Raw genomic sequence first — 11479 nt, forward strand, 5'->3', positions numbered from 1 at the left:
TATGAAAATAAAACAAAGATGAGTTGTTAGCTTCTTTAGCTCTCACTATTTAAAGTCGATATAAATAATAAGACTAATTACGATAGGTAGTTTAATATGAACGTAATATACAATGCAGATGTTTATTTATAAAAGCATGTAAAACCGACGACACATACACCGTGCGATAAAATAGGACTTAAGGTGCGACGCCGATTATTATGTCAAATTTTCCATTCCATTTCTTATCGAGCGAATCCTAAGTTTACGTATATTTAGCAATTGCTGAAAATTCTGAATTATTACATAAAGTTCGCACGATACAAAATAAAATCAAATATTTGACAAGTCACCCTAATGTATAACACGCATTTCTTAACGGTAGAGTCAGCAGCAAAAGTAAGTCGGAATAATATTTTTGATATGATCAGCTCAAATCATATCCTGCGTGGAGAATTTTCTGCACTAAATGTGGCATTCCATACCTAAAGGGCCCTCATGCTCCATGTGCATAAGGACCGTTTAGGCATGGAGCGTCACAAATTAGTGATACTTTTGCTGTTGACAGAACTTTCGGGGTTGGGGTATGGTAAGACAAATTGAATAAATAGACTATTTTGAACCTTACCTTACATCAATGACAATGAAATTTCAAAATTAATTTATAAATAATTGTCAGGGTTTCAAAATTCCATGAATAACTTGTCAGACTGACCGTACTTAAAGCACTAACAGACGGGCGTGGCGTACCGGACCGCGACTTTGGTAAGGTCCGAGGCCTGTGCGATCGAGCGGAAGGTGGTTCGATGTACGTTCGTTAAGGACGCAGCTACAGTAAACAGATAAGCTGACCGAACCAAGGTCGTGGTCCGGTCCGTCCGTCTGTTAGCACTATTACAGAATTACTTCTCACAGTTCTAAAAGCTTTTCAGTGCATACATAATATAATACAATCTCGGAAGATAAAAATACAGACAGGTAATAAAATTCATAATAAATCAATGCTATAAAAGCAAAGCATATTGTCATAACCTTGACATTTAAAATGATGACATATAATGTTGTGATAAGACATAATTTTAAATAGCAATGATTTAAACCACCGACTTTCAGTTTATCGATGATCTAAAGCTAACTCACGCGCAGTATTGCTTCAGGGATATGTTACTGTTGCTCTAAAATTGGCCAGACACTAGACTAGTACATTACGATACAAGTGCGAAAAATAGGAAATTCGAAACGAGTGGCGATAAATTAAAACACGACCGAAGGGAGTGTTTTAAATCGACACGAGTTGCGAATTACCTATTCGCACATGTATCGTACAACGTTTTACAGTACATATGGCCCTTTAAATGTTCGACACAGTAACGTAATATGCTACTTCTCGCACTAGTGCTATAAAGTAGCCCCATATGTACTGTAAATTAATAAATAGCTGCCTATATCAATCGAACGCTCCATTGCCGACATTTCCTAGTCTCCTGCTAAAATCAGTTTGAAAATAGTTAATGTTATCTTCGGTTGTAAAAATATGGGCGTCGCTCAACACCTTAAAATATACCACAACGCAATTAATATTATTGTCGCCACGCTGCGTGCTTATTATTATTGAGAAGGTACAATTCTCGTCTAGTTTTTCGTATGTACTGTTTGTAAAAATATAAAATTTGTATTGATTTCAGTCTAGTGTCTTAGCCACTTTCACATGCAGTCTTCGCAAAATGCATTAAGTAACAAGCAAGACCAGCCACAATACAAGTCAGGGCTTGGTCCGGTACTAACATAAATTAAGTAAAACATGTATGAAATCTTATCATTTTGTTGACAATATTGACCTTGACCCCCAGTCGGCCTTGGCCGACGCAGAATACAGTATAAAATTAACCTTAATACATTCTAATATAGTTTACTATTGCGTTTTATAAAAAAAAGTTGTAGCGGTAAAAAAATGCTCTGAATTACTACTTACATTACCAAACGTATCTGACCATTTCAACATCATATCAATGAAATAAGACATACAGGTTAGTGGGGTATGTTGCTGTTCGTACCAGTAGTTTTTGATGTAGGATTTTATATTTTTGCGTGTTTACTACATCCACATAAGGAAATCCGATCCCAAACCTGGTTAAAACTATTCTCTTTTTACATTATTATACACGTGTGAATAACAAAAAATAAATCAGAAATTAGATTATTAGAAAGCCCCGGGGAAGATGGTATTCGTTTTCAAGATTCTTGGCTCGGATTTGCCAAGCTTTTAAAAACTGAAAAGCAAGTCGTTTTTATAGATGTTCCTTTTATTTTCTTACAAAGCAGTTTAAATAATTCTACGCATTATACATACATAAAATATCACCGTTTTAAAATGTTTTGTTTGCCAAATCGCTCTTCATCTGCTTTTCATGAGTAATGTCCAGACAACTTATAAAAGTATTAAGTACATTTACATTGGCACAAAGTTTATACTCGTAAGTACAGTCAACTGTAATAATATCATGTGCAGATAATCTTTGTCAGGACAACTGTAGCTACTTTAGTTACTGACATTACTCCCGCTTCACGTCGTATTTCAAACTAATAGCTCAATGTAAACATACCCTTACAGTGCATCCCTTCAACTTTTCAATCAAAATACATTATAACATTACATTGATTTTCTGGAGATACGATATCTTTCAAGCTATTGATTATTTATTGCACAATATACACATTTCATTACTTTAATAATTAACTGAATAAATCTTAACATTATGAGTCTGTCCAGGTAAAAAATGCTTTAAGTAACAGTACGTAAGGTCCTTTTTATCTGCACATCCACATATCCGAAAACGCGAGCAATATAAACATTCTCTCGCTTGACATACACATAGTATACACAACAATAAGGTAGAATTTAAGACTAATAATTGATAGCTTAGAAAAATCTAAAACATGCGTGTTATCCTTATATAATCGTTTCGCCTCCGATATGAACCTTAAACGATTGACATAAAGCGCATTTTCCAGCAATTATGTACAGACAGATCGTCGTGTTGCAGAGATTGTAGTCGAGAAACCTTAACCGTCTAACACCGTACAATATTATGACATTTACTTTACAAAGCGGCGTGTTTGGACTATAAGTACTAAAATAAACGTGCATTTTTTTTGATAACCTAAAAAAATAAGCACAAAACGCAAGGTAGTGCGACACTATTTTGAAAAACAATGCTTTTTATTTCTTCACCAACACACTTAATTGACGATGTATATGCGCACACCTAAGGCATGAAAATAATACTAATGTTACTTTTCGATAAGATTTTTTTTGGTAATAGTCATTTAAATGTGTTGCTGTTAGTAAAATTTATACGTCAGCAAACATGACAAACCTAACACCAAACCAAGCGACCGCTTCCAAGTAAGCCCGGCACCGAAGTGCGACTAGACGACCACTCGCTGTACGCAAGCTCTAACTTACGGATGACCAACCTTTTTAACTTGTTTTTAAAACATGTGAACATTACCTACCACCAAAATTATATGGACATAATAAATTGACCTGATTTTGACATAGGTTGTCTATCCCTGCTTTAACATAATAAAGCATTACCTATACAGTTACATATAAATATTATCGAAAGCTACTGTCTGACCGCCCGCTGCACTTCTTACTATTTTAAAGTGGCCTAAAGTGTGTACAAAACTGTTTATCTATTAAAAATAAATTGCTTGTTCCGAGTCTCATTTTAGGAACGGTACAATTTTCCGGTAAAAATATTTGTAGACATTATTTTCGTATTTATCCCAAAGTTTCAACCATGAAAGCGTTCCAAATATTATGCAAAAAAATGCCACGACTACATTGGTAACCCAAGACTTGTACTGTCCCTTAAACGAACCCAGTGTAGTAACGGCGATGTAGTTTTGTGGCCACAAAAATGTCGTTGATAATTATCCGGCTGAACGGTGCGCGACCACTTTACCACTCCCGGCCTCGCGGCCTCACGGGGCCGGCGGCGGCCTCGGGCGGGGCCGGCGGCGGCCTCCCTTGGCCCCTGCGCGCCGGGCCGCCCTACGTGCAGCAGGCGCGCTGCTGCGGCGCGCGCGACGGCCGGCGCTCCACGGCGATGCGGGCGGCGTCACTGTACAATAGAAAGTCAGGCTTAAACAAGTGTTTGATATAGAAATTATACTATTCAATAACCAGCATCCTTCATTTTTAGGTTAAAAAAATCTAACAACAGCATTTGTAAATCATAACTATGGGTGAATCAACTTTTAGAACACTGATTTCGTGTCCCTAGATTCCCTAGCAAAGAAATATTGATTTTTCAAAATCCCATGTCGATTTTTTTATCATTATTTTGTTTACACGGGCATTATTAGATCCATTAGTATTTAATTAACACGTTAAAATTAACAACTTGTTAAGATACAAGTTACATTTTGTACGGTAAGCAGCAGAAAAAAGGTTACTCCCATACAAAAATGGTGTGTCCTTGATTTTTGAATGGGAGCATATTTTTTTCTGTTTTTTCTACGATTTTTCTTTGCTAGGAAGTCTAGGGACACGAATGGACACGAAATAAGTATTCTAAAAGTTGATTCACCCATATTCGCTCTGTGCTTGACTGTGGCAGCCTAGCGACTATGGGACACCTTATTACAGGTAACAGTTGATAGCTGTCAAATATAATCCCATAAAACTCGTCCCATTAAAGTTCATAATTTTTCCACGCCGTGCTGAAGTTGCCTGTATTTCCCCCATCGCACCTAGTCAATACGGTTACGTTACGGGAGTACGCTAAATGAATATGTCAAAGAGTACTGTGCGGTAGGCTAAATCTGATAATGGACGCCTTAAAAATTAATACGATGAGAACGAGGTTTGCCTGCAATATTCTCGTTCTTTTATCAATAAGATTCGTGAAATGAGTCACAGGCGAAAGGTAACATCAGAGTTAACAGAAGTCGCTGTGGCTGAAACCGATCTTGGACCCATTAAATATAACAATAACGAGGATAAAGGACCTCACCTGTCGGTGCCACGGCCTGCAGTTTTGTCAAGGATAGCCTCTGCCAGCTCGGAGAAGGCGCGCTCGATGTTAATGTTAGCTTTTGCCGAAGTTTCCATGAAGCGGATGCTGTGCTCCCGCGCTATCTGCATGAAGAAATGGGCTGATGAGCAAAATATATTCATCATTTGATATACTATCACGTCCGCGATTGTTGAGCAATTTAGGGCCCTAGCTAAATTGGTTGTCAATAATTACGCTATGGAATGTCCAAATTTAGCTAGAACCCTAAAAGTCTCAACAATAACGGGGCGACTGTACGAGCTGGTATCATACCAAGCCAACACTGAAGGATAGCTGCTGTCATATCAACCCTTGACTGAAAGTCATCAACGATTGAGCGTATTTGAAAAGCACATCGTTAACTTTAACACTTATAATGCTGGAATCAAAGGTTTCAATCAGCTAAATCCTAACTGTTGAGTTTATTATGCTGCCGATAGCATCTAACGAGAAGACCAAAATAATAATAATCTAAAAACATTTTGTTATCTAACCACGCCCAAGTTGGATGGGTAATTGTCAAGTCTCCTCCAAATAACCTACCAAATACCTATAAGTTTACATGCCCACCCACTTGTTGTTTGCATGCACTTTATCACGCATATATTTTTGAACATGCATGATTAATACCTACAAAAAGCGCTACTGCACGACAGTTACAATCCAGAAACTGTATGAGAAAGTATAGTTAGTGATCCATTAGTCATGAATAGTGTAATAATTAGCGACTAACTGTTAACCATGTACTAATCGAACTAATCTTGAATGTGAATCATCTAAAAACTTGTTCAATCGTATAACACTTTACCGAATTATACATAGCATTTTATAATTGGGCAATGCAAAAAATCCAGCTGTTTGTATCCATAATACTATCCGAGAATGATGTCGGCAGACCTTTCTATACTCTTTAATTTATGACAATCAACATCTAATGACTATAAAACTTATTGAGGCGCAATTTAACTTTAAGGGCATATCTCATAGGAGTTTTGTAATCAGAGTGGTAAATCAGTACCATCATTAGAGCGTCAATAAATGTGCGGCAATAACGATAAGTGGGGCAATTAATTTGGCCTTCTCTAGCGCATACGAGAGGCATTATTGTTTATTACGGATACGAGTAATGAGAATAGGCAATGTCCTGCGTGCCCTCTGTGGGCGGGGTGAGGTAAGACACTAAAGAAAGGTTGTAGGTTTTAGCACATAAATAGAGTCAAACGTGTTTAACCACGTATATTTGACGACCGGTCCTGGCCTAGTGGGTAGTGACCCTGCCTATGAAGCCGATGGTCGTGGGTAACCTGGGTTCGAATCCCGGTAAAGGCATTTATTAGTAAGATGAGCAAAGATATTTGTTCCTGAGTTATGGGTGTTTTCAATATATTTGTATATTATATATAACGTTGTCTAAGTACGCATAGCAAAAGTCGTTTTGAGCTTACTGTGGGGCTTATTCAATTTATGTAAGAATGTCCAATAATTATTTCTTTATATTCTATCTTAGGCACGCATACCTACGACGAACCTGTGATCTACAACCAAAGTGTGATGAAAACGAAGTCAGGGGATATGTTTGAAAGTTTGAGAGCATCTAATCCTGCTTATTTAACCTTGATTTTATTAACAACATGAGCCTATATTAGATGACTGGGCAGATTAGATTACGTCCTACGAGTATAATCCAAATAAAAACAAAGCGGTTTTGATTTAACCAAGTATTCCACATAATTATGCGTCATTCTCTGTCAGAATCAGCCATACCTAATACGACCTTTATTCCGCATAGAATAAAGTTAACTTTTCAATGCAACATCATCATGAGATACGATTAAGTAAAATTATCCGCGTTAATATAATATAGGTTGCTACCAAAACGCGTTGTGCGGAACGCTAATTATTCTAGCTTTGCTTTGCATATTAGCGTGGTTCATGCTCCATTATTGTTGGGTTGCCGGCCGATTGATGTGTTCCGAACGTATCACATTTGATTAAATTCGACAAAGTCAGTAAGATCTTCACAATTTTTATTCACTCTAGATTTTGGCTTCCAACTATGAAAAACTGACGATTTTATCTTTCACACTTAATAAAATATATTCCTTTTTATTTCACCCTTATACATAAGTAGAGTAGGGACTGTACGGAAAAGTATAAAAATGAAAATTCCAAATATTCGACAAACGTTATTTCTGACAAAACCAAGTCATACAATTGAATGTCACTTTTTAATAAACTTTTCGATAAACTACGTCCTACTTTGCATTATAGAATTTATAGATCAGTAAACATCCAGATTTTAAACTTGTTTACAATAAAAATGTGTTAAGTACTTATTATCAGCATGAGCAAGAATATTTGAATTAGATTCTAAAAGCTATTTTTAGCATGATCAACTTCTATCACAAACAAGTAAGAATCACAAGTTTCCTTTGCCTAGCCTTTAATAGCGAATTTCGACCAAATATATCTAAACACACACTCTATCGCCTTGACAATAGAGAGGTGTGTTCAGATCAGATATTTGTGAACACCTTGGCTGCTTCGACATGTCTGATGGTGACTGTATAAATAGGTACTTTACTTACCGCCTCTCCACGCTCCTTGCTGACAACACGCTTCTCCTCCATATCGCATTTGTTGCCGAGGATCATCTTCTCAACATCCTCGTTTGCATGCTGGAACAGTCATAGAGACATTTAGAGTGCACAATTAGGCAAGTGGCAAGTCCTATTATGGATAAACCCAGTCTCCCGATACCATTTAGCAAGGTACGCTCAATGCTGCTGGCACGTACAGGGAAACTACACACAGAACACTGGCTAAATCAGACTGGCAACGGAAAGCTCACAAGGGTGCTCCTTCAACTAGGGAAGGTCCAACTGAGTATGGTAACCAGTGTTATAACAGGTCATGGACTATGTAATAAACATCTTGTTATAACAGGTGTCACAGACAGCCCCCTATGCTGAAGATGGATGGAGACAGAAGAAACAGCCTCTCACATAGTGCTGGAATGCAGCGGAGTGGCTCCATATAGGGCTAAACATTTCGGATCCCCGAGAGACCTCCTAGAGGGCCTACTCAACATCAAAGGATAGGATTTGAGGAGTTGGGCTGGCAGGACTAGCCAAAATCTACATCAAACGTGTGCATACTCACTGCGTATTTGCTAAATCTGGACACAACTTTGGAAATTTTAGATGCAGTGGGGTGCAGAACATATGACACAAAAATAGTCATGAAGAAACACACTGACTGCTAAAATCACTCCTCTCATAGTAAGGCAAAAATGTTCTGAATAGAACATAAAAAACAATTTTATTATGAAAAACCCTTCTAAAAGTTTATACCACTAGAAAAGAAGCTAATAATGCATTTTAACATTAAACAGGTTATGTTTATCTCATAGTGTATAAGGTCAGCACTAGGTGCCCACTCATTATCAAGACAGCAAGCGGGAAAGATAACACAGTAGGCAAGTACCAGATGCAACTGTCTAGGACATTATTTCCCGAACTATGGGTTGCAACCAAATATTTAGTGGGCCCTGAAACTACCACAGAATCTGAGCGTGAACAATGTTTAATGCCCTCTCTTTTAGAACAGTCAAGAAGTGGGTCGCGAATTTGGCAGTTTTTGTTAGGTGCGTCAGAGCCCAGTGAACTTTGCTAACCACTGGTCTAAGAAACTAAAGACAAATTACTGCTTAGTCAATATCATGTCTAATCATGACACAGTTATACTATTTTTTTATTTTTTTTTATACTACGTCAGTGGCAAACAAGCATATGGCCCGCCTGATGGTAAGCAGTCTCCGTAGCCTATGTACGCCTGCAACTCCAGAGGAGTTACATGCGCATTGCCGACCCTAAATCTGCCCCCCCCTCGTTGTGACATAGTACTAGCAATTTGTGGTAATTTGAATCATAAGATACATGATTGCTTATCTGATATGTAGAAATATGTTAAGGAAAACTGTCTATTTATATCTTAAAACACATAACTAATAATGGTGCTTTTTAGGTTCAGACAATTTGTGTGATTTATAGGTACAAACAAAAAATCAGTCTCAATCAGTAATGCTTTCTGCACAACCATTCTTTAATTTCTCGCACCGTTTTATTTTCCCTAGACAATGACAATAGCTGTAGTATCTCAAGATTTTGAGTGGCGACCATGGGGGTGGAACGTCCCCAGAGTAGAGTTTCAGAAGAAGTGGCTCCAGGTCACACAGAAACGTGACAAATGGCATAAAATGAAGGAGGCCTACACCTGAAGGCTAGAGACGGGGTAAAGAGTGAGTGATCTCCAGATTTGGCATTGATTTAAAAAAAAAACAAAGTAACATCAAAGCCTCCAATTCAGCAGGTAAAGATGCCCTCTTGAGATTTGTCCTAATTTGGAGGCCATCTGGAATGATCTGGGTGAGGTTTTTCAACTACATAAAACCATTAGTGTCAAGTAAATCTCAACAATGTTTGAAATGTGTTATTTATAGGTGTCCATGGATGACATTCAATTTTATTTTGACTGTGGGTTTCTGAGCTCAGTTTTGCGTCTACAATTCTAACCAGCCTTATATGGGCATTGAGGATCTTGATTGTTCAGTACACCTCTACTCTAATAAAAATAAATTACCTCGTCTATATTTCTGAGCCACTTCACAATGTCATCAAATGTTTTCTCGTTGGTGATGTCGTATACAAGCATGATGCCCATGGCGCCGCGGTAGTACGATGTCGTGATCGTGTGGAAGCGCTCCTGCCCCGCCGTGTCCCAGATCTGCAGCTTTATCTTCTTACCCCGCAGTTCCACTGTCTTTATCTTGAAGTCGATACCTGTGGAACGGGGTACAAAATGAATCAGCCGCGATTTACTATTTTTGTAAGAGCACTTTAAGGATTTAAATGAACACAGATTTAATGTCTCTTATTCATTTCACTTTTAATGTGTTTGTATAGGTTGCTACTAAATCGTAAGAAGCGACGAAAATTTATAGAACACTTGGATATTTTTAGTAGATACAAAAATGGTTCATACCGATAGTGGAAATAAAAGTGGTCGTGAAATGGTTGTCCGAAAATCTAAATAAAATGCAAGTTTTTCCCACGCCGGAGTCGCCGATGAGGAGCAGTTTGAACAATAAATCGTAAGTCTTCTTGGCCATTTTTATGTTATTTTACACTTATTTGTAGGAAAACTAAGAAAAACGAGCAAAATCCAAGAATCACCCGATCCGAACGGAAATGTGACAGCTCACTGATTGTGTTGCCAGAGAGCAAAAATAGTGATGTCATTGAACTTGAAAATCAAAGCAAATCTTAAAGCGATTACAGACGGGTATACTGGACGAGACCTTGTCTGGTTTGAATTTATCTTTCTCGCATTGGCTTTTAGCTGCCTCCTTAACGGACGTACGGCGGATTCATTCCACACCAATTCCACACATTCGAACCAAGGTTGGTCCGGTACGCCTGTCTGCTACACCTGGGATAGACGCCGAGCCATAGACAATAGAAAACAGTTGCCGCTCAAAAAATATGTGGAATGTTTATGACAGGCTGACGCAACTAGGAACAAAATAAGTTTTGTATGGAACTTGTTTCGCAAATCTGTGCCAACGAAGAAAAATAAAACGTCAGTGCTATTTATTCTGTCAAGTTTACATCAAGTCAACTGTCAGCCTAATTGTTTTGTTTGTTATGAAGGCTTCAATGTTTTGTTCGGGTATTTCGTGCAATTTCTTTATTATTTAGTGAAAATATCGAAAATAGTGAACCGTGATCAGAGTAAAGAACGAGTTTGTTACAATGCCACCGAGAAAACGGTTTACTAAGTGTGAAATATGTGGCAAGCGAGCCACTCGAGAAAATCACGAAAAAAGGGATTTTATGGCGAAATTTCCCTTGGATAAAGACCGGTACGTATTGCTTTAGATACTTTTGACCTTATTTTGGTGCAGCAGGCTTTAAACACATCGAAAATTTGATATTTTATATTATTTTTAGTTGTGAACTAGGGATGTACTAAAACTATCGATAATTGAATGTTTATTTGTATATTAGTGTAAGTAATTAAATAAAATATGTGAAATTTCCTGAGAACTTGCATGCAATATGACACAAAATTAATTCGTCGAAGATTTTCAGTGGAAAATTATCTATCTTCTATGCATTAATGGTCATTATTTAACATATTTGATTTGATTTATAGATGCATATTAGCGCTAAATAATCAGTTGATCATCTCATTAGCAAACACTTGGAATATAAACTGTACATAACCAAGGCTGTATGTTTTCAGATGCAGGCAGTGGGTTAAATTTGTTGGGAACGAAGACCTGATACATCTTCCCATAGAAAAGTTACATTTATTGAAACATGTATCTGCAGATCATTTTGAAAATAGTGCTTTTAATAAAAATAAATTAA

The 11479-nt window shown here is 37.5% G+C and overlaps 1 protein-coding gene across 1 annotated transcript; it reads right to left on the minus strand.

Annotated features, from left to right (window-relative positions):
* Positions 1 to 77: 77 nt before the first annotated feature.
* Positions 78 to 10321, minus strand: LOC133523726 (ras-related protein Rab-10). The gene is made up of 5 exons (XM_061859415.1): positions 10089 to 10321; positions 9687 to 9886; positions 7634 to 7723; positions 5004 to 5128; positions 78 to 4109 (listed from the first exon to the last, which is right to left on the minus strand). The coding sequence occupies exons 1-5, from the start codon at positions 10213 to 10215 to the stop codon at positions 4040 to 4042; spliced, it is 612 nt and encodes a 203-aa protein (XP_061715399.1). The 5' UTR covers positions 10216 to 10321; the 3' UTR covers positions 78 to 4039.
* Positions 10322 to 11479: the final 1158 nt, after the last annotated feature.

This window comes from Cydia pomonella, chromosome 12 (assembly GCF_033807575.1).
Source record: "Cydia pomonella isolate Wapato2018A chromosome 12, ilCydPomo1, whole genome shotgun sequence".
Taxonomy (NCBI): Eukaryota; Metazoa; Arthropoda; class Insecta; order Lepidoptera; family Tortricidae; genus Cydia; species Cydia pomonella.

Excerpts from the sequence above, each read along its gene's own strand:
- LOC133523726 (XM_061859415.1), bottom strand. The coding sequence starts at position 10,215 with ATGGCCAAGAAGACTTACGATTTATTGTTCAAACTGCTCCTCATCGGC. Across the intron at positions 7,724-9,686 it reads GGCTCAGAAATATAGACGAG|CATGCAAACGAGGATGTTGA; the intron begins GTAATTTATTTT and ends TGACTGTTCCAG. Across the intron at positions 4,110-5,003 it reads GCAGGCCGTGGCACCGACAG|TGACGCCGCCCGCATCGCCG; the intron begins GTGAGGTCCTTT and ends TCTATTGTACAG.